The sequence below is a fragment of the Ceratotherium simum genome, chromosome 16, assembly GCF_057802395.1.
Source record: "Ceratotherium simum simum isolate JZ-2026a chromosome 16, ASM5780239v1, whole genome shotgun sequence".
Taxonomy (NCBI): Eukaryota; Metazoa; Chordata; class Mammalia; order Perissodactyla; family Rhinocerotidae; genus Ceratotherium; species Ceratotherium simum.
In genome coordinates this window covers 43,342,541-43,365,834 of record NC_141915.1, presented here as the reverse complement: position 1 = coordinate 43,365,834, position 23,294 = coordinate 43,342,541, and the positions used below count along the sequence as shown (strand labels likewise).

The 23,294-nt window shown below is 42.0% G+C and overlaps 1 protein-coding gene and 1 long non-coding RNA gene across 3 annotated transcripts; one reads left to right on the top strand and one right to left on the bottom strand.

Annotated features, from left to right (window-relative positions):
* Positions 1–6,418: 6,418 nt before the first annotated feature.
* On the bottom strand, positions 6,419–10,158 carry LOC147915043 (uncharacterized). 2 transcript variants are annotated; one of them, XR_015554742.1, is made up of 3 exons: positions 10,033–10,158; positions 6,695–6,880; positions 6,419–6,569 (listed from the first exon to the last, which is right to left on the bottom strand). It is a non-coding gene; the product is annotated as an uncharacterized LOC147915043 (long non-coding RNA). The 2 variants fall into 2 exon arrangements; XR_015554741.1 differs by having other exon boundaries at positions 6,419–6,880.
* Positions 10,159–10,227: 69 nt separating this feature from the next.
* CCDC43 (coiled-coil domain containing 43) lies at positions 10,228–22,291 on the top strand. Its single transcript, XM_004432566.3, has 5 exons — positions 10,228–10,457; positions 14,280–14,367; positions 16,397–16,532; positions 18,565–18,623; positions 20,681–22,291. Exons 1-5 carry the CDS (start codon positions 10,254–10,256, stop codon positions 20,866–20,868), a joined length of 675 nt encoding a protein of 224 aa, XP_004432623.1. The 5' UTR covers positions 10,228–10,253; the 3' UTR covers positions 20,869–22,291.
* The last annotated feature ends 1,003 nt before the right edge of the window (positions 22,292–23,294 follow it).

Here is a 23,294-nt window from a genome sequence, read left to right as displayed (position 1 = left end):
ACTAAAGCCTGGTCATGTGACTTGCTTTGGCTGATGACAAAAGAAAAATAGTGACTCATCACTTCCAAGCACAAGCTTTAAAAGTCAGTATGGTTTTCCAGGTTCTTTCCCCCATCACAGTGACTGGCAATGTCCTAGCTAGAGGCTGCCCCATCAACTTGGGTTTCTTAGTGAAGATGACATGGAAGAAAACCATGGGCAACTCATAGTGGATTTGCAGCGTGAGCAAGAAATAAACTGTTGTTATAAGCTATTGAGATTTTGGCATCATTTGTTATCACATCATAATCTAGCTCAAGGTTCTCAAAGTGTAGCTCAGCCCTTTCAGAAGGTTCCATGAGGTCAAAACTATTTTTACAATAATTCTAAGACATTATTTTCCATTTTGGCTCTCCTTCTCTCACGAATGTTCAGTGGAGTACACAGAAGCAAAAACGAGAATCCAACACTCTTCTATTAAACCGGATATTAAAGAGATTTGCAGAAATGTAAAACAATGACATTCTTCTAATTATTTTTGTTTTGGAAAATATATTTTCATTAAAAATGCATTATTTATGGTAACACATAGCAGGCTTATTTTTAAATGAACAAACTAATATTTTAAAATTTTCTCAGTTTTAATTTCTAATATGGTAAATATGAAATATGATTTTATAAATATATACAAATATATAAGATACATAAGCTGATATTTATAAGTTTAAAAATACCCACATTGTGGTAGCCAGTCTCCAAAACGGCCTGCAATGATCCTTAATTCCTGGTAGTCACGCCTACATCAAATAGGGCTATGTACCAATAGAATAATGAGGAAATGACAATGTGTGACTTCTAAGGCTAGGTCATAAAAGGCATTTCAACATCTGTATTGCCGTTTCTTGGATCGCCTGTCATGGGGGAAGCCAGCAGTCATGACATGAGGACACTCAAGTGTGCCTGTGGAGAGGCTCATGTGGAGATCAACTGAAGCTTCCTGCTAACAGACAGCACCAACTTACCACTCATGTGATGGGACCATCTTGCAAGCAGATCCTTCAGTCCTGCTCAAGCTTTCAGATGACTGCAACCTCACGAGACCCCAAGCCAGAAAATCCCAGCCACGCTGCTCCCAAATTCCAGGCCCACAGAAACCCAGAGAAAATAAGTTTAGTGTTGTTTTAAGTTATTAAATTTTGGGGTGATTTGTACACAGCAATAGATAATATACTACACATAAACAAAGAAGCTGTTTGGGATATTCAGTTTCTAAAAATGTAAAGGGTCCCGAAACCAAAACTTTCAGAATTGCTAACCTAGCCTATCCTGACTGATGTAAATAAAATCAGATCAAATTACCCTCCCTTTCAAAAACTCCCAGTGGCTCTCCCTATTTGCCTCTCTGAGCAAACTCCTCTGTGTCTTGAACAAGCCAAGCTCATCCCTGCCTTTGGGCCTCTGCACTAACAATTTCATTCCTAGATCTTCTCTTTCCTTTTAGGCACCAGATCAAATCTCACTTTTTCAGATAGGACTTGAGACCACACAGGGTCACAGTAGCTCCCCCATTCCTTGCCAGGTCGGCCACTTGGGTTGATTTTCTTCACAGAACTTACCACTATCAGAAAGTATTTTGTTTACTTGTTTATTGTCTGTATTTCCCCCCTAGAATGTAAGCCCACAAGAACAAAGACCTTTTCTGTTTTACTCACTGCTACATCCCCAAAGTAAAGAACACAGTAGGTGCCTAGTGAATATTTGTTGAATGAATTAATGAATCTCTCTGATCTTCAGTTTTTTTCATTTCAAAACGAAGATAATATTATCTACAAGGTAGTGAGGTTTTAAAGATTAAAGATGTGTTTAGCACAAAGTCAGTGACCAGAAAAAGGTAGCTTTTACCATGTGGCAGAAAATATTTTGGGTTAATAATTCAAAATTTTCTTTCTCACCATTTTTCTTGATTCCTTATGGGAAGTGCTTAAAATTAGGAAAAAAAAAAAGTCAACTTGTATCACAGAACAAGGGCTGACTTCCCAATATCTAAAAAACTTGTACAAATAGACACAGAAAAGACAACAACCCAAGTGAAAATGGGTAAGGGAACATTCACAGAAAGGAAATACAAAGAGCGTTCAAATATGCTCAACCTCACTTAAAATAAGAGAAATGCAAATTAAATCTACACCGAAATACCATTCTTCACTTAACAGACTGGCAAAGATCAATTTTGCTAGATAGTGCCAAACCTCCTTACGTACGTTGTATCAGGCTCTTATGTAAGGCACTTTGGCACTATCTAGCAAAATTACAAAAGTACGAGTCTTGCCATCCAGCAACCCCATTTCTAGGAGTTATTTTACAGATATATTCACACATAGGTGATATGATTTATGTAATAAAGGTACCTAGTGCAGCACTGCAGTATCTACCAGCCATATGGTGTTTATCAGAGAAATACCTATGAAATAATGACACAGGGCTGGCCCCGTGGCTTAGCGGTTAAGTGCGCGCGCTCTGCCACCGGCGGCCTGGGTTCGGATCCCGGGCGTGCACCAACGCACGGATTCTCCGGCCATGCTGAGGCCGCGTCCCACATACAGCAACTAGAAGGATGTGCAACTATGACATACAACTATCTACTGGGGCTTTGGGGAAAAAAAAGGAGGAGGATTGGCAATAGATGTTAGCTCAGAGCTGGTCTTCCTCAGCAAAAAGAGGATTAGCATGGATGTTAGCTCAGGGCTGATCTTCCTCACAAAAAAAAAGAAATAATGACACAGAAAACTTGACAGAAAAGGGATGCAGATATATTTAATTATTTTATTTTACAAATACATATGGACTGCTTTCTATGATGTTCAAGGCACTTTAAAAATAGTAATTAGTTTAATCCTCACAATCCTATGAGGTAGGTAGTAACTACGTGCATTTTATACATGGGAACACTGAGGTTATAACTTGCTTGAGGTCACACAGCTCGAAAGTATTAGTGCTGGATTTGAACCCAGGCAGCCTGACTTCAGAGGCCATGCTCTGAACATTGTTCTCTGCTGCCTCTCAATTTAAGGCAAAATAGAAAAAGAAAACTGATACATTGATGTTAAAATTTGCAAAATAGACTTTAAGAGATAAAAAATTATTATGGATACAGGTGTCATTGCTTGATGATAAACAATTCACCAGGAACTATAATAGTCTAGTACTTATATGAATCTAACAACATACCTTCAAAATATTTAAGGCAGAAATACAAGGGAAGACTGAAAAATCTACAAACATAGTGAGACATTTTAGCATACTTTTCCCCCAAAGGTATGATAGATAGAACAAAACTAAAACAAAATTAGTAACACATAAAAGATTAAATGATAAAACTAACAAACTTCAATATACAAATATTAGAAAATAAATATTATTTTCAAGTACCCATGGAACATTATAAAATCAATTTATACTAGGCCACTAAAGTATCAACCAATACCAAAGAATCAACATCATACAGAACATAACCTATGACCACAATATAATGAAGTTAGAATTCAACAACAGGTAATTTATTTTATTTTATTATTTTATTTTATTTTACTTATCTATTTATTTATTTATTTTTTGCTGAGGAAGATCGGCCCTGGGCTAACATCCATACCCATCTTCCTCTACGTTATATGTGGGATGCCTGCCACAGCATGGCTTGATAAGTGGTGTGTAGGTCCACGCCCAAGATCTGAACCTGTGAACCCCAGGCCACTGAAGCAGAGCGCGCGAACTTAATCACTACACCACCGAACTGGCCCCCAGGTAATTTATTTTAAAAGGAGTAAAACAAAATGCATTCCTCTAGGAATTTAAAACCATACTTCTAAATAATTCATGATAGGAGAATAAAACAATGGAAATTGTAATATATTTAGAACTCCAACAATGAAAAACTACATATCAAAAGCTGTGAGATTCCTTTTAAAAAGTTGTAACATTCAGCTATAATACCTAGAAGGAAATGTATGACCTTAAATGTATATGCTATATTAGAAAATAAGACAGATTGAAAATGAATCAGCTAAGTGTTCAACTTGAGAAGTCAGAAAATGAACAACAGGGTACACCCAATGACTGCAGATGGTCATAAATAATAAAGAATAGAAATTAATGAAAAAGAAAAAAAAAGAAAAAGTATACTCCTACAAGTCAGTATAGAAAAGACAAATAAACCAATAGAAAAATCCACAAGAGATATAAACAGGCAATTCAAAGATGAGGAAATTTTAATGGCTAATAAAAATATAAAAATGCTCAAATTCGCTAGTAATTAGGAAAATGCAAATTAAACAATTAGATACCATTTTACACCCTTTTGATGGGCAAAAATTAAAGTATATTAAAACCAAATATTAGGGCCGGCCCCGTGGCTTAGCAGTTAAGTGCATGCACTCTGCTACTGGCAGCCTGGGTTCGGATCCTGGGCGTGCACCGACACCATTGCTTCTCCGGCCATACTGAGGCTGTGTCCCACATACAGCAACTAGAAGGATGTGCAACTATGACATACAACTATCTACTGGGGCTTTGGGGGAAAAAAAAGGAGGAGGATTGGCAATAGATGTTAGCTCAGGGCCGGTCTTCCTCAGCAAAATGAGGAGGATTAGCACAGATGTTAGCTCAGGGCTGATCTTCCTCACACACACACAAAAAAAACCAACCAAATTTTAGTAAAAATGTGAAGAAAAGGGTGGGACTGTAAACTGGGACAAAGCCCTTGGGAGAGGAATTTGGTGATATTCAGTTAGGTGCATGCCCTTCAACCCAGCAATTCTGTTTCTAGGTATATCCTGGTCTCCAGAGAGAGAGGTGTGCATCCCTCAGGCACAAAATAATCAGAAGTGCTGAAAGGAAATATTAGAATTTAAATTTACTTTTTTATCTAAAAGAAAAACAAGTAAGCTTTACTAATCACTAGTAAGCAGATTGACACTAGTGCCCTCCCTGGGCCTCTCTTGCCAGACACCCTGGGTTATGTAGTAAGGCAGGTGAGTTATCTGGGTAAGGAGTTAGGGGGGCTTCATATTTGGAGGTGCTGAGTGTGTTTTCTTTCAGTGTTCCCTGTGGGTTTGTTTTTCAGTGTTCTGTGCAGTCTACATATGACCAGATAAATGGATTTACACATTATGCTATGTGGATTTAATTTTCCTAACCCCCCAAAGTGAACACAGGGTTTAAGATTTCTTTGAAGAAGCAAGGTTAAGATTACAATAATCCTAATGACTCACACACTCCAGGTACACATGCTCAGGCTCAATAAAAATCCAACAAGCGATAACAGGGAGTCAGCTGCCCAAGGAGTGAGAAAATCACTCAAGTTCAAGAGAAACTCTTGCCAGTAATGAATCCTTAAAATTACTGAACCGTATACTCAAAAATGATTAAGACAGGGGGCTGGCCCCATGGCCTAGTGGTTAAGTGCACTGCGCTTTGCTTTGGCGGCCTGGGTTCAGTTCCTGGGCACGGACCTATACCACTTGTCGGCGGCCATGCTGTGGCAGTGACCCACATACAAAAATAGAGGAAGACTGGTACAGATGTTAGCTCAAAACAGGAAGATTCGCAACAGATGTTAGCTCAGGGCGAATCTTCCTCAGGAAAAAAAAAATGGTTAAGATGGTAAGTTTTATGTTAGGTGCATTTTACCACAATTAAAAATAAAAATAACAAATTAAAGTAAGAAGTGGGGAAAGTAATGAAGTATATTCAACCACATTATTTTCACTAAGGATTTCTGTACCACAAATAAGTAAATATTTGTAATATTATTTACTTTACTTTGTAATTGCCCTTTTTATAGTTATCTTCTTGTACGTCTTATGATGGACCTACTAATTTGGTATAGTGGTTCACATATGTAATTCATAAATAAATATATATTCATACATTAGAGGTACATGGTAAAAATATTTTTACTGCTAAGAGTATGTGGCAAAAATATGTTTGAAGCTGACTGGCTTAGAGAAATTGTCCCACAAGTGGATAAGGAGACATATCTAAGAATGTGAATTGAAGCACTATTTGGAAAACTGGGAAATAATTGAAATGTTCATCAATAGAGGAATGGATCAACTGGGGCATAGTCAAGCAGTGGAATACTATACAGTGGTTTAAATGAACGGATAAGAGCTACATGTATCAACATGGGTAAATATTTTAAACAATCTTAAGTGAAAAAAAGTACACTACAGAATGAAAAGTCCAATGTGCAAAACAATGTGATATATTGTTTATGGATACATACATATGGATAGATACATACATACATACATATGTTATAATATGTATTACATATGTAGTGATACGTACTATGTTTCAAAACATTCAAAAAGAAGATAAACACCAAATTCAGGAATAGTGTTTACCTCTGGGGAGGGAGGGAAGAAAATGAGATTGGAGGAAAGGCTTCAAGTAAGCTTTATTTCTTTGGGGAAAAAAAAAAGGGCTGGCCCTGTTGCATAGTGGTTAAGTTCCTGTGGTCCGCTTCGTTGGCCTGGGGTTCGTGGGTTTGGATCTTGGGTGCAGACCTACACATGGCTTGTCAAGCTGTGCTGTGGTGGCGTCCCACATACAAAATAGAGGAAGATTGGCACAGATGTTAGCTCAGGAACAACCTTCCTCAAGCAAAAAGAGGAAGACTGGCAACAGATGTTAGGTCAGGGCCAATCTTCCTCACCAAAAAAAAACACGCAAGGCTGGGCCGGCCCCGTGGCTTGGTGGTTAAGTGTGTGCACTCCGCTGCTGGTGGCCTGGGTTCGGATGGCAGGCGCGCACCGACGCACTGCTTGTCTGGCCATGCTGAGGTCGCGTCCCATGTACAGCAACTAGAAGGATGTGCATCTATGACAACTATCTACTGGGGCTTTGGGGGGAAAAAAAGACGCAAGGTAAATAAATATAACAAAATAGCTCATAATTTTATTTTATTATTTATTTATTTATTTTGTGAGGAAGATCAGCCCTGAGCTAACCTCTGATGCCAATCCTCCTCTTTTTGCTGAGGAAGATTGGCCCTGGGCTAACATCTGTGCCCATCTTTCTCTACTTTATATGGGACGCCGCCACAGCATGGCTTGACAAGCGGTGCATCGCCGCAACGGTGATCCGAACCTGTGAACCCTCGGGCCAAGGAAGCGGAGTGCGAGAGCTTAACCACTATGCCACCTGGCCCGCCTCTAGCTCATAATTTTAAAACAAGATGTTTTAAAACTGGTCTCCCTGAGTTCTCCTCCCTAGTGACACCCATCCTCACATCCCTTGTGTATCTTTCCAGAGATATTTTATGCACATGCTAGAACACATATGTATATGTATTCCCCCTACCCCACCTTCTTTTCAAACACAAATGGTAGCAAACATTGCATATTGTTCTGAGCCTCATTTTTTTCTTAACAATGTATCTTGAATTTTGCTACATGTCAGTACATAAAAAGCTTGCTCCATTTTTACAGCTGCACAATACTTTGTGTGGCTTTTTTGAGCTAGTCTCCTATAGAAAGGATGTAGACTATTTCTATTCTTTTACTACAACAAGCATCACAGCAATGAATATCCTTATAAATAAGTCACTCTGCACAGAGGTATGTATTATAAATTTCTAGAAGTAGAAATGCTGGGTCTTTTCAAACTGCCCTCTAACAAGATTGTACAGATCTACTTCCTGCTCCAACATTTTCCAGTGCTTGTTACCCAATCACAGATTAACAGGGTATTATCAGACTTTTTGATCTGAGAAGCAAACATGGTATCTCAATGCAAGTTTAATCTGCATATTTTTAAAATTATGAATGCAACATATTTTTACAGTGCAAAAAGCCATTTTGATTTTTTTCTGTAAGCTTTCTGTTATTTGTCCAGTTTTATGAATTTCTTTTGAACCATGAGCAATTACTTTTGTAATAAAGTAGCCAATGAGGCTATTTTTTTTTTTTAATGAGGAAGATCAGCCCTGTGCTAACATCTGCCAATCCTCTTTTTTTGCTGAGGAAGATTGGCCCTGGGCTAACATCCGTGCCCACCTTCCTCCACTTTATATGGGACGCCGCCACAGCATGGCTTGCCAAGCAGTGCATCGGTGCGTGCCTGGGATCCAAACCGGAGAACCCCGGGCCGCCCCAGCGAAGCGCATGCACTTAACCGTGCACTTAACCGCTTGCTCCACCGGGCCATCCCTGGAGGCTATGTTTTTAATGCAGGGTCTGGAGACCCTTCACCCAGTTTTGTGAGAAGCTTGTGACGCCTTCAAAAAAAACTTTGCGCATTGTACCAATATCAGTTTCCTGATTCTGATATTGTACTATAGTTATGTAAGATGTTACCACTGGGGGAAACTGGGTGAAAGCGCACTGGTCTCTACGTATTATTTTTGCAACTTCCTGAGTCTGGAATGACTTCAAAGTAACAAGTTTAAAAAAAAATGAACAAAATTCTATGCTACTTTTCTGGTTGTGGGGCCTCTGCACTGACCTCAAACTATGATCCTTAAGCCATGATGGCTCTCAAGTCTGTCAAATGACAAGCCCCACCTGCTAGACAGCCATTGGGTTAGAAGGTACATCTGAGGACCTGAAACAAGGGCAAGTCTTTGGGGGCTGACTCTGGCCTCTGACTCCCTTATGTTACATTCTAACTCAGTAAGCACACAGAAGCCAGGGGGTAATAGTCACAGTATCCTGTATTTCTTCTGAGTTTTATAATGTTCCATGTCCATTCATTTATCCCAGTGATAATGAGAGTAGTGAACTCTCTCAACAGGCCCTTTGCAAGGTACACAAGCCCCTCCTTTTCTTTTTGTTGTCATCCCCTGAATATCTTCTATCCGAACTGGTTGCTCAAGCCATACGCGATTCTCTGGAGGCCCCCTAACAAACCTTTGCACACCATTCCCTGCATCTGGGTCTGCTCCCTTTTTCTTCCAGTCTTTTTGCCTACAGAACTCTTATTTATTCTCCAAAAAAGTGCAAGCATCATCTCCATTAGGAAGCCTTTCCGAGCCCCCATTTCCACAGCTTCCAACCCCACTCCAACAGGCAACGTTAACCTGATCTTCTTGGCACCCTACTGCAACCTCCATTAGACAAAGCTCCATTAAAACATTTATCTCACTATATTGTCATTATTAGTTTAAACATGTCCATTCCCACTGGACTGAAGACCCTTTGAGGGCAGAGACTTTGTGACATTCACCTTTGGATTTTCAGTGCCTAACAGCAATGCCATGCTGTAGGTACTCAATACATATTTAGTGAATGAAGGAGTCAGGCCAGGGACCGGCCAGCCTCCTGTGCAGTTCAGGGAAAGCTAACCCAGGTCTTAGGTAATTCATTTCAGGCCAGAGCCAAGTGTTTTGCAGAGTCAGCTGAAGCTCTCTGGCAGCTGTCCCTGAGCTCTTGCCTCTGGTTAGGCTCCCTGTGGCTGTGTGACTCTCTGTGTCTCATTTCCTTTATCTTTAAACGTGGACTAAAAGCATCTCCTCACAGGGCTGTTGGGAGGATTACAAGAGATAATGCATCAAAAGCCCTTAGCACAGTGCCTGGCCAAGGTTAAAGAAGGTTCCTCAAAGATATTTCTGTGTAAGTGCTGAATGAATGAGTGAGTGAAAGAAATGACTTGAGGTTGCTTGTTCATTTATTGAGCACCTACTATGTGTCCCGTACTGCGTTAAGTACACCACATTGGAGGGGTCTTAACACAGACTGCAGGGAATCAGGGAAGGTTTTCCGGAGCTTGAGTTTTGATAGGGGATGAGCCTGGAAAGGCGAGGGTGGAAGTAGTTGATAGCGACGGTGGGTATTCTGGACAGAGTCCGCAGGTTCCCGCTTGAAAGCTGTGTGGAAGCAGCTGGCTCGGTATCCCACGAGTGCGCGCGGCAGGGCAGCGTGGTGATGAGGCCTCAAGCGCTGGAATCGAAGTTGAGTTCCAGTCCTGTTTAGTTATTAGCCGCGTGACTTTCGCCAAGTTACCGAAGCTCTCTGCGTTCCCCAACTGTAAAAAAAGTCTGTTAAGAATACTCACCTGCCAGGGTTCCTGAGAGACCACGTGACCGTGAGCATGCCCAGCTTCGCTCTACTTAGAAAGTAAAAACGCCCAGGCCGGTCACCGCCAGTCGACAGGGCTCCACGCCCGGCGTGCGGGCGCGTGGGTTCCCTCTCCGAGCATGCGCAGTGGGCCCGCGGTGCGGCCCGTCAGGCACTGCGGTAGGCGCCCTGGGGGGGTGGCAGGATCGTGACCCCAAGATGGCGGCGCCCAGCGCAGGGGCTGAGGCTGCCTCCGGCGAAGGCGATGGCGGGGGCAGCGGCTTTGGATCGTGGCTGGACGGACGGTTGGAGGCACTGGGAGTGGACCGAGCCGTTTACGGTGCCTACATCCTGGGTGTCCTGCAGGAGGAGGAGGAAGAAGAGAAGCTGGACGCTCTGCAGGGTATCCTCTCTGCTTTCCTGGTGAGAAGCCCGGTCACATTCCTTTAGCCTCTTGCTGGCCCCTGTCAGTACTTCGTATCACCTTTTCCCTGATGGGTGTCCCAGAGGATTAGTGGTCTCATCTAGGAGAGGAATACTCTTCTGAGGTCTGGGGCGCAGGGGAAGGGGGTTGCTCTAGGGTTTGGGGAAGCCGGAAGGTTGCAGGTGCATAGAGAGGAATGGCTTTCTCTTATTCCTGGGGACAAGGCCCTCTCGGATGCTTGTGAGTGAACTGGGTGAGCATTCTTCCGAAGGCATTGAAATATCTAAGTGAGAGTTTTATCATAAACGTCTAACGACCGATTTCATTCTCATCCGTTGACAATGTTCAGAGGGGAGGAATAAAGTGCTTTGGGATGTCTGTGCCCTTTAAGAGGCAGTGTCCAGGGCTGTCCTATGACAAAAGGCTGCAGGAGGTACTCTCTCGGTTCCTATTTTGGAGGTAGGAGTCCAAAAAGGGTAAAGTAGCGGTAGAAATCTTTTCATGCCTAGACAGAACTGAAGCAAATATCGGTCTTGGTCTTTTATAGTACTTAGAAATGCAGTAGTCATTGGTGTGTGTGAGGGGGGAGTAGATGGGAGAATAAGAGAGATCAGAGTTGTAAGGAAGAGAGAAACTAGGTACTTAGCCTCTTAGAAGCAGAGTCAAGAATTCAGAAATGTGTTCTTTAAGGTATGTGTAAGTGGTACATCACCAAGATGTCCACTTTTCCAACCTGATCATTTCTGCTGCCATCATCTCCACTGACACTTACTTGGTAGAAGTGCAGTTCATTGATTGTGTACATGGTTGAAATATAACACTAGTGCAGCTGTCCCAGGTCCTCCTGGCAAGGGCCACTTTTAACTTTTAGTCCCAGAGCCTGCTCTGGTGAGATTGACCTCAATGGGAAAAGCTTTAACAGCTTGTGATGCAGTTCATAGTCAGTGGAATACAACACAGTGCAATAAATTCTTTTCTTGGACCCTAACATTGCAAGTTGTAGGGGGAAATAGTAAGAGGCAAGCAATTAAAGTTAGTTTTTTATTTTTAGCTGGGAAGTGTCTCAAGACTCCATGAAAAAGAAGTTGAAATAACTTGAGTGCCCCTTGGTACCAGCTTGTTTACCTGTTCTATTCCTGGTGTCATTATTTGGAGCTGTATGTCTGCTGATAAAGGCAGGCATGAATTTGCCTTAGACTGTTAACAGTCTCTTGGTAGAAGAGACAAAGTTATCTAGGACCAGAGTTGGTTCTTTATATCTGCCTCTTGTTTGCATAAACCGTAGAAGACAAACTCATTTTTAAGAGTGGTTTCCCCCTTCCGTCTGCCGGATTCACACACCATGCTTAAGTTTCTCATAGTTTTCCCAACCCATTCTATGTAGAAAATAACTTTGGGAAGAATTGGCCAGGCCGGGGTCCTGTCCGCGAAACAAATGAGGAGCGACTTTACAGAGCAGCAAGGCCAGTGAATATGGTAAATATCGAACATGTCATTCACAGTGCTGCTTATTGTCTGTCAGTCAGTCAGTTGGGCTGCATATAAAAGCCCCTGACTGTTCTACCAAATCCTTTTCTAGGAAAAACAAAAGGCATAGCCAAATCACTTACCAGATTGGGCTAGGATTGAGTATTTGGTACTAAGAAGTTTGTCAGCAACAATTTGAGGTAATATTCAAGAACAGTGTATATAGTCAGGAGCAAATAACAGTAAACAAAAGCTTTCTATCATTCTTCTCTTTATTCCCTCCAATAGCATTTGCATTGATTGACTGATCAAATTTCTGTTGATGGATTACTCTGCCAGGCACTGCCCTAAGTGCTGGGGGTACCTCAGGGAACAAAACAGACAGAAATCCCTGCCCTCAGGGGTTGCATTCCAGCAGGGAAAAACATAATCAGTAAGTTATATAGTGTGTTAGAAAATGATAAGTGCTAGGAAAAAAGGAACATTGCAAGAGGATCAGGAGTGGAATGGAGAGGTGAGTTGCAATTTTAAGTAGGATCATTACATTAAGTAGGGTATTACATTTTATGGCAGCCATTTATATGCCAGCCTTCTAAATTATAAGTGTCATGAGGCCAGGGACTATTTCTCTCCTATCTCTTAGCACTCATCTTAGTGCCTTGAACGTAGCCAGCACCATCTGGATGAATAAGTGAACAAATGGATGAAGGGAACTACTTTGTTTTGGGTGAGGAGACTGGGAGAATAAACCACCTTTCCTCCAAGAGCACACTTTCTCTTTTGCCTCTGCAGTCCTTTTTTCTTTTCCTCTTCCTTGGCTTTTCCTGCTGGAGGTCCATGAACTACAGGAACTCTGGACCAAAGAAGTTCTATATGTCTGGCATTTGTGCTTAAAGGATGCAGGGTAGAGGATGGAATCCTTTGTTGGATACAAAATAAGGATGTCCACAGTGTCTGTGTTCTGCCTCTCCTCAGTTTTCTTTGAGAAATAGTATAATGTAATGATTGAGAACATGGGTTCCGAGCCAGACTGCTTGGGTTCAAATCCTCTTTAATACACTTATTACTTGTATGACCTCAGGCAAGTTTCTTAACCTCTGTGCTTTGGTTTCCTCATCTGCAAATTGAGAGTAGTAATAATACTTACTTCATGGGATTGTTTTAAGAATTGAGAGTTCTTATGTAAAGTATTCAGAACAGTGCCTGGCACATGGTGAGCACTTAGTAAATGTGACAGCTCGTCCTGAGGGGTAGAACGTGAAGATGACGAAGATAGCCATAATGAAGATGGAGGGAAATAGCCGTATTTGTTGAAATGCCTATTTTTTGCCAAGCAGAGGAGGGACTTTATACACATTCTCATTCATCCTCACTAAAATCCTGGGAAGATGTGAAGCTCAGAAAGTTAAGAAACTTGCTCATAGATCTGGATTTGAATTTAAGTATGTCTGACACCAAAGCCAATATCCTTATTGTTATACCATGCTAAGGAGGAAGATAGTTGGCATGCAGAATATGTGTGTTGGGGCCGGCCCGGTGGCGCAAGCAGTTAAGTGCATGTGCTCCGCTGTGGCGGCCCAGGGTTCGTCCGTTCGGATCCCGGGCGCGCACTGACACACTGCTTGGCAAGCCATGCTGTGGTGGCGTCCCATATAAAGTGGAGGAGGATGGGCACGGATGTTAGCCCAGGGCCAGTCTTCCTCAGCAAACAGAGAGGAGGATTGGCAGATGTTAGCTCAGGGCTGATCTCCTGACCAAAAAAAACAGAAAAAATTAACAAAGTATCTGCAGACTCCTTGAGGCCCCACTCATAACTAGCTATGAGAGAGACCTGACCCAATATCATTATTCAGAATATGTGTGCTTACGTAAAATGGACAGAGGGATGGTTGGATAGGAGACCATCTACTCACTTATCTCCTCTTTATTACAAGTCAGCAAGCTCATGGATATGTTCCAGCAAGAAAGTTGATAACCTTGGAGGACGTACCGAGTTGAGTATATCAGCCAAGAAAGATTTCACAGAGGAGAGTTTGACTCAGGCAGCAGGTTTTTGCTCCAAAGGAATGAGGAGGACTGCCCTGAGTTGGTGGGAATCCCTTCCCCTGATTTCCCCTGGAGCTTGGCAGGATGGAGTGGGTGCTCTTGACCTAGCGGGTGTGGATTCTGGGACTCACACACAAAATTACTTCTGTATCCAAAGCCTCAGAAGAGAAAGATGCTCTCTATTCTGTGGCTCCCACACCCTCCCCTGATTTTTTTTCATCACCAGCAGGGAGAGCCGTACCTCAGCATAGGCCTTGTTCAGGTTGAGTGCTCTCTCAGGAAATTAATTGGTCTGCTTTTCCAACTAGGAAGAAGATTCCCTCCTTAACATCTGCAAGGAGATTGTGGAACGATGGTCGGAAACTCAGAATGTTGTCACCAAGGTGAAAAAAGAAGGTGGAGTTTGAGTTTTTACGTCTAACCTCCAGTGCCTTTCCCAAGAACCTTTACTATATAGCTGTTAGGGAGGGAGTTTTCAGTTTCCTCCATTGGATACTCGTTTTCCTTAAGATAATTTAAACTGGCTGACACCCAGCAGCTTACTTTAACTTTTTTTTATTTTTATTTTTTTGGTGAGGAAGATTAGCCCTGAGCTAACATCTGTGGCCAGTCCTCTTTTTGCTGAGGAAGATTGGCCCTGGGCTAACATCCGTGCCCATCTTCCCCTACTTTATGTGTGGGACGCCTGCCATAGCATAGCTTGATAAGCGGTGCATTGGTCCGTGCCCGGGATCCGAACCCACAAACCCCGGGCCACCAAAGCGGAGCATGCACACGAACGTAACCACTATGCCACTGGACTGGCCCCTTTAACTTTTTAACTGAACGTTGCTTTCCTTTTCCCCTATTAGATTTTTCCACTTCAGCTGACCACAGTTATCTTCACTGTGGTTTTTGCTTTTTTCTTTTTCATCCTCTTTCCACTGCCCCTTGTAGATTTGCATTGCAGATAATTGCAGAGAGAGGGTCAATTATACTTTCCCACCTCCCACCTTTTTTCATGTTCTCCTTTCATAACACTATGATTGGTCTTTTACTTTATTCAACTAAACACTTCACTCTTTAAAATGAAAAGAAATAGGTTAATATGCTCACCATTAGGATCATAAATTAGCTGCAGAAAAATCAAATCATAAAAGCCAAACTTGAATAGAATCTATTCTAAACTATCTACATATTGGTTCTCAGTCTTGGCTGTGCGTTAGAATCACTTGATGTACTTTAAAAAATGCCAGTGCTGAGGCCACACCATGGACCAATTAATTATATAAACATCTTTGGTGTTGGGGCCCAGGCATTGTTTTTTTTTTTGTAAAAGCTTCCCTGGGGCCGGCCCCGTGGCATAGTGGTTAAGTGCGCACGCTCCGCTGCTGGTGGCCCAGGTTCGGATCCCGGGCGCACAGGGGTGCACCGCTTGTCAGGCCATGCTGTGGCAGTGTCCCACATAAAGTGGAGGAAGATGGCACGGATGTTAGCTCAGGGCCAGTCTTCCTCAGCAAAAAGAGGAGGATTGGCATGGATGTTAGCTCAGGGCTGATCTTCCTCACAAAAGGAAAAAAAAAAAAGCTTTCCTAGATGATTCTAATGTGCAGACAGGCATGAGAACCACTACTTGATGCCATTGCCTCCTTTCTATGAGAGTGGAGAACCTAATAGTTGATTTTATTTTAAAATAATCTAAGAATTTCACCTGGCATAATTATCGATATGAAAGGGACCAGCTTAGGGCCAGTCCCGCAGCTTGGCAGTTGAGTGCGTGAGCTCTGCTACTGGCGGCCTGGGTTCGCATCCCGGGCGCACACTGAGGCACTGCTTGTCCAGCCATGCTGAGGCAGCGTCCCACATACAGCAACTAGAAGGATGTGCAGCTATGACATACAACTATCTACTGGGGCTTTGGGGAGAAAAAGGGAAAAAAAGGAGGAGGATTGGCAATAGATGGTAGCTCAGGGCCAGTCTTCCTCAGCAAAAAGAGGAGAATTGGCATGGATGTTAGCTCAGGGCTGATCTTCCTCACAAAAAAAAAAAAAAAAGAGAGACCAGCTTACACTGATGCTAGATTCCTTCTTAGGTTTCTGGGTTGAGAGGGGAGCAAGTTGCATATTTGGAGGCTTAATTTTCTATAGTTCTAATGCAGTGCTTTTCAACCTTTCTTTTAAAGCAGCGGAACTTCAATATGTAAAACAAGTAAAAGCTGGGTTGCTCTGATTGAAGACGGATACAAGACCTAAAGCCTGGCCTGCATGGCCTTTTCTTGCGTTTGTCATTGGCCCCTGAGGCACCTCCTTTGAACCCCAGGGCTCTAAGTCAGCAGATGCCATTGCCTTTACTCCAAGCACTGCCTGGGTGGACTAGTAGTTCGGCGAGCTTGTTTTCTCTCACATACAACCTTGTTGTCCCTCCCTTCCCTTCCACCACCTCCCAGATGAGGTACAGGCCATTGCCACCCTAATTGAGAAGCAGGCACAGATCGTGGTGAAGCCCAGGATTGTGTCAGAAGAGGAGAAGCAGAGAAAAGCTGCCCTCCTGGCCCAATATGCTGATGTGACAGATGAAGAGGAATATCCTTTTTGGAGTCTCGGCACTGTTCCCTGAGCCTCAAGCCAAAAGCGTTTGCTGGTTTGCAGTGAGCTTTGTGAAGTTGCCAATCCCCCTCTGTACTATAGCTTAATTTTCTCCTCTAAAATGGCAGAAGAGAAAAAGTCTATGGCTCTTCATGGGTGTAAGGAATGATGTTGGAATAGTTGATATTGGACTTAAATTTTATAACTCATAATCAGTATGTTCCTGAAAACTTCAGTGTAAAACAAATAATGCTTTAACAATGGACCATTTATATTGTGTTTTCAGAAAACAAGGTATAGCTATAATTATTTATATTTGTATAATATCTTTCTGTGCAGTGCAGTGTCACATGTATAATCCATCTTTATATTCTCTCCCAGTTGATAAGGAAACTGAGGCACTAAGAGGTGAATGGGTGATCAGAGATGTTCATAGAATTAGTGGCAAAACCAGAACTAGAACCTGGATATTTTTGGATGAGGGATTCCCAAATTTGGAGCAGTTTCATTTGAATCTTTTAAAAAAAATATTCCAGGGGCCGGCCCGGTGGCGCAAGCAGTTAAGTGCGTGCACTCCACTGCTGCGGCCCGGGGTTGGCAGGTTCGGATCCTGGGCGTGCACCGACACACCGTTGGTGGAGCCATGCTGTGGTGGCGTCCCATATAAAGTGGAGGAAGATGGGCACAGATGTTAGCCCAGGGCCAGTCTTCCTCAGCAAAAAGAGGGGGATTGGCAGATGTTAGCTCAGGGCTGATCTTCCTCACAAAAAAAAAAAAAAATATTCCAGTGACCGCATAATTAAAAGTGAGCCTGAACCCCAAGCAACACCAGAATAAATCTGGAATTTGAGGGGACTCTGTAAAACGAAAGTGTTGCTGGTAGGGGCAGGTTTGGTTCCCTGTGAATTTGAAATTTGTTTGGGAAGTAGTTAGCTTACTGAGCCTACTTGAATGGAGTAGACATCATACCAGAAATGTCAGCTGTCTAATCACTAGTTTAGAAAAGAGTTTTTAGGCTCTTTGGGGCCAACTTCGCTTCTGGTTTTTCCTCATGATTTTTCTTGCCAGCGTTAGCAGAGCTATGGTTCTGTCAACTTTAAAGTAAAACAGCCAATTATTTTACCAGCAAAATGAGTTTATTCGGGAATACCAAAAGAATTTGAGACATGCCAACTATGCCGAACCACAGGAAAGTCCCGAGAACAAAGGGGAGGAGCTCACTTTTACAGAGAAAAAGGGGGAGTTGGGAGAGGCTGTTCTAAATGAAACTTCATTGGAGGAGATTAAGAGTTCAGGGTGGCGACAGTTCCTCATTGACTGAGCTGTGGTATTTTCTATTGGCTGAGCTTGTTTCTGGGCAAGAAGAAAATCTTCCTCCTGCTTGAGTAGTAAAATAGTAGGCAACTTCCTGTTGGAGATGCAAGGTAGTCTCTTCCTGTTTGGAGTAATTAATGGTGAACAGAAGAGTGTGAGAACTCCCTCTACACACTTTCCTGACTCCAATTTTGGTTGAGGTTTCCCTTATTAATTTTCACAGTTCCAATTACAAAATCGCATTTCTTGGGCTAGAAAAGAATGTTTTAAGCGGTGGTTCTCCTAAGGACTTGTTAAAACACAGATTGCTGAGCCCTACCCCCTAAAAGTTTCTGATTTACTAGGTCCAGGGTGAGGCCCAAGAATGTGCATTTCTAACAAGTTCCCAGAGAGTTCTGGGAGACACACTTTGAGAACCACTGTTTTAGAGGTCATCTCGCCATCCTGTGGCTTCTGGGTAATGTGGCAGTCCACCCAGACCAGCTTAAGTTCCTTTTCAGCCTCCAAGTGATAAGGCTCTTATAGATGCTTTGAACAATCTTCCCCAAGTTGAGACTTCTAAAGATGACTCTCCTGGGTTTACCACCACATCCCTGACAGTGTCCTTCCATTCAGCATGCTTTTCCTACCCATCAGTTTATTGAGTGTCTTCTTATGTTGGATTGGGATGTGCTAACCTTTTGTTTTCTGTCTGATTTTCCTTAACATCACCCACTGAAGCAGATGAGAAGGATGATTCAGGTGCCACCACAGTGAACATTGGTTCTGACAGATGTATCCTTCTGTATGTCCATCCCCATGTGCTTCTACGTAGAATCCTCTTGAGGATCAGTTTTTATTTTGGTGTCATTGCTTGGGTCTCCCTTTACCCCCAGGAACTCGTGTCAGGCTAGCATTATGAGCCCCATTCCTAGGACAGCCCTAAATAGTCAATTTAGCAAGAACTTTCCTCAAACAAAACATGCTAACATGTACTGTGAAGGGGTTAGCTTAGAGGAAGAATTTCTAAGGGAAAATAAAAATCTGTATTCCCTGTGTATAGCACTGGGTTTCCCAGCGCTGTGGAAGAAATTAAAATAATATTGAAGTTTTGGTCTTTGTCCTCAAAGACTTTATAATTTGTTGGAAAGAGAACACAACCACTGAATATTTTAAAGCTGAAAATATGGACAGATTGAAACATATGTGCTGAGGAAAGTCCCTACTGACAGAGTAACTTATGAAAAGCTTCCTAAAGAAGATGGATTTAGAAATCCACCTTAAAGGTGAGAAGTAAGGTGGATTATCAGAGAAGAGGAGGTTATTTCAGGGAGACTTATTTATTTGAAAGCACTAAAGTGGGAAGAAGTTATGTTTTAAGAGTAGAGAGGAGCTTATCTGATAGTAAGATGTTATGTTTTTAAAGTCATAAGAAATGAGAGATAAAATCTTTTCTTTTTTTCTTTTGTGAGGAAGATCAGCCGTGAGCTAACATCCGTGCTAATCCTCCTCTTTTTTGCTGAGGAAGACTGGCTCTGAGCTACATCCATAGCCAATCCTCCTCCTTTTTTTTCCCCCAAAGCCCCCCAGTAGATAGTTGTACGTCACAGTTGCACATCCTTCTAGTTGCTGTATGTGGGATAGGGCCTCAGCATGGCCAGAGAGGCGGTGCGGCGGTGCGCGCCCGGGATCCGAACCCGGGCCGCCAGTAGCGGAGCACACGCACTTAACCGCCAAGCCACGGGGCCGACCCCAAGAGATAAAATCTTTGAGTAGGTATTTTCTAACCTGTTAAACTTACTATTTCATATCTTATAAATTCAGAGTTTATGGTTATTAGAACATGATTTTCACTTAAGCTTTATTGATCTAGGGAAAACAAATTGATAAAGTTTAGTAAGGTTAAATAACTCTTTTCAAGCATTTTAATAGTGCCAGGTATATAAAAATTTTGCTAGTTATATTAATACTTTATTCACTAAAACTAGCCTAGATCCTCCAACAATATTCTGCCATTGAATGATATACTTATTCTAGAATGAAATTTCATTTTCGTAAAGTATTTTAACATTCAGATTTAGATAAGTCTGAATGAGATTTTTATTCTGAGGGTTAGTTTTAAACTTTCATAATGGTAGTTTTAAGATTTACCATTAGACAAAAGATAAACATAAGGACTTTTTTTTTTTTTGTGAGGAAGATCAGCCCTGAGCTAACATCCATGCCAATCCTTTTTGCTGAGGAAGACTGGCCCCGAGCTAACATCCGTGCCCATCTTCCTCCACTTTATGCGGGACGCCGCCACAGCATGGCCTGACAAGCAGTGCATCCGTGCGTGCTGGGATCCGAACCCAGGCCGCCAGCAGCGGAGCACGCACACTTAACCGCCACACCACGGGGCCGGCCCCAGGACTTCTTTTTTTTTTTTGTGAGGAAGATCAGCCCTGAGCTAACATCCATGCTAATCCTCCTCTTTTTGCTGAGGAAGACCCGCTCTGAGCTAACATCTATTGCCAATCCTCCTCCTTTTTTTCTTCCCCAAAGCCCCAGTAGATAGTTGTATGTTATAGTTGCACATCCTTCTAGTTGCTGTATGTGGGACGTGGCCTCAGCATGGCCAGAGAAGCGGTGCGTCGGTGCTCGCCCGGGATCCGAACCCGGGCCGCCAGTAGTGGAGCGCATGTGCTTAACTGCTAAGTCACGGGGCTGGCCCAAGGACGTTTTTTTAAGACTAGGAATAAGTAGAGAGTATTCAAGACTCAGCATGTAGAGAGAGGACAGCAAGAATGAGGAAAGAGAGCAATAGTTGGGACCTGTGTGACCTGTGCCTTAATCCCTTAACTCACCTATAGCTCTGTTCCGAAACACCAATGTGGAAGATGTCCTCAATGCCCGAAAACTAGAGCGAGACTCGCTTCGGGATGAATCCCAAAGGAAGAAGGAACAGGACAAGCTGCAGAGGGAGAGAGAGAAACTAGCCAAGCAGGAACGAAAGGAAAAGGAAAAGAAAAGGACACAAAGAGGGGAGCGAAAGCGATAACCTTGGTCCACTCTATTCTCTCTTCATGAACTTGATCAGAGGGAGAACTGGTTGTGCACATGTATATTTAAGAGAAATGAGAGAACATTGCAAAGTGGTTTCCCAAGACATTTCCCCTTTTGTTTACATGGTCAAAAGGAAAATCACAAACACTTCTAATTACAAAATGTGCCATGTCTCTGTGGTGTGGGTAATCAGATAATTATAGTTGATGTCTGTACCAAAGATCTGGAATGGGGGCAACCTTTATATTTTAATACTGAAGTCCTGAGCTCCTGTTGGCACCTTTAAAAAGTCTTCTCTCACCTTCAATAAGCAGGAATATTCAGAGAGCTGACAGTTAACAGTTTTTATCCTGAAGGAGAATCATGACCACTCCTTCCCTGAGAGGAAATGTGGGAGTGTAAATTGCTTCAGAAGTAGTAGTCACCCCTAAATGTATTGTTTTATGGCTGAAATAGAAAGCTAATGAAGAGTCCTACCTGGATCTAGATTTTTTGTTACATGGCAACAAACTAGGAAAATGAGAAGAAATACGGTATATGTTCTAGATTTGAGAATGTTTTTTAAAAAAAGTTTCAGCCTATGGGAGGAAAAGAGGTATCTTTTTAAGTAGAGATAGTTACATTTTTCCTCATCTCTAGGCTGTGATTTTAAGAAGGATGTGTCAGTATTGAGTGCAAGGATATCACTGTTAGCTAGATTCATTTTTTATAATCATGAATCCTTTTGATTGCTAGTAGAGATTTTAATCCTGATTTGCCCTAAAACATGATAAAGACCTGATAATTACAGGTTTAGAGAAACTGCCCTTTTAAGGAAGAAACACTGGAAATCTCTGCTAACACAAAGATATTTAAGAGTGTACATAGTAGGTGCTCAACAAATTGAATGAGTGAGTGAATGGAAGAACTGCTAGGGAGAGTCAGAGGTGAGCAGGAACTCTCCATTTCTACTTTTGTCACAAGCCACATTCAATTGTAAATAAGGCCTTTCTCTACAAGAAGCATGAAGAGAGCAATTTCTCTGACCAGACGGAAAGTAGATATTTTATACCAGGGGTCGGCAAACTGCTGCCTGCAAGCCAAATTTGGCCCAGTCTGTTTTTGTATGGTGCAAGCTAACAATGGATTTTACATTTTTAAAGGGTTGTAAAAGAAAAAATGTGTGACAGAGACCTTATGTAGCCTGTAAAGCCTGAAAAGTATTTACTGTCTGGCGCTTTGGAGAAAAAGTTTGCCGACCTCTGTTTTATACCATTAACTATGAAATTAACAAAAATTTTTACCTTTACGCAGAAGGTAAAAAGAAGCATGGTTAAGGAAAAGATGTGTTACCTCTATACACTCCTATAACAGTGGTATTGCAAAAACTTTTAAATTAACCATCTTCTTAAAAAATAAACTTTATTTAAATCACTGTCTTCCGATTTATTCTGATTCCTTCCAGCTATCACGGAAATGAATTCTGTGTGGATAGTCAATTAGGAATGTGTTGAATTTTACTTTATGCTTTGTTTTGATCAGCCCTATAATCTCTTCTACTAGTAGAACCTCTTCCTGGAATCCATAAAATCTCTGCCTCAATTTTCCTTTCTCTGAGGTTGGGTATTATGAGATCAGAAAGATTACCTTGTTTTTTGGAGTCAGTAAATTGGCTTTGAAGTCCTTTGAAGTACTGTTGGAGTCTTAGTCCTTCATGTGGCAGTAGCAACAGGCTGTGGCGTATTGAGAGAGCCTATTTTAATTTAGTAACCCTTATTTTGGATTTTTGGTTTATTCTCACCTTGATTTGAGACTCTTAAGAGTCAGGTTATATCCATGGACACCTCAAGAGTACTTGTTTCAATCTAACAATCAATTCTTTCTTCAGAGACTCTATTATGTATGTTACACTTAAGTGTACACTTGAACTACTGTTTAAACAGAAAAAAAAGATCAGCTCATTAGGCTTTGAGTAAGGTTATCCACTTACTCAGGGGCTAATAAATCCTTTATGTCTAAAATGTTCAATATTGCAAAGGGCAAATTTTAAACAACCATATCTTCTATGGTATGATTGACATTTTAGGCCAAATTTTGGATTTCAGTCATAACATTAATTCCCAACCCTCTGAAACATTATAGTAGTAGATTATTCAAGTGGGAAGGACACTGATATAATTCAAGGCAATTTTCAACCACCTTTATATAAATTGCTTTTTCTTTTTTATTTATTTTACTTTTTTTCCCCCCAAAGCCCCAGTAGATAGTTGTATGTCATAGCTGCACATCCTTCCAGTTGCTACATGTGGGACGCGGCCTCAGCATGGCCGGAGAAGCGGTGCATTGGTGCCCACCCGGGATCCGAACCCGGGCTGCCAGCAGTGGAGCGTGTGCACTTAACTGCTAAGCCACGGGGCCGGCCCTAAATTGCTTTCTCTATTT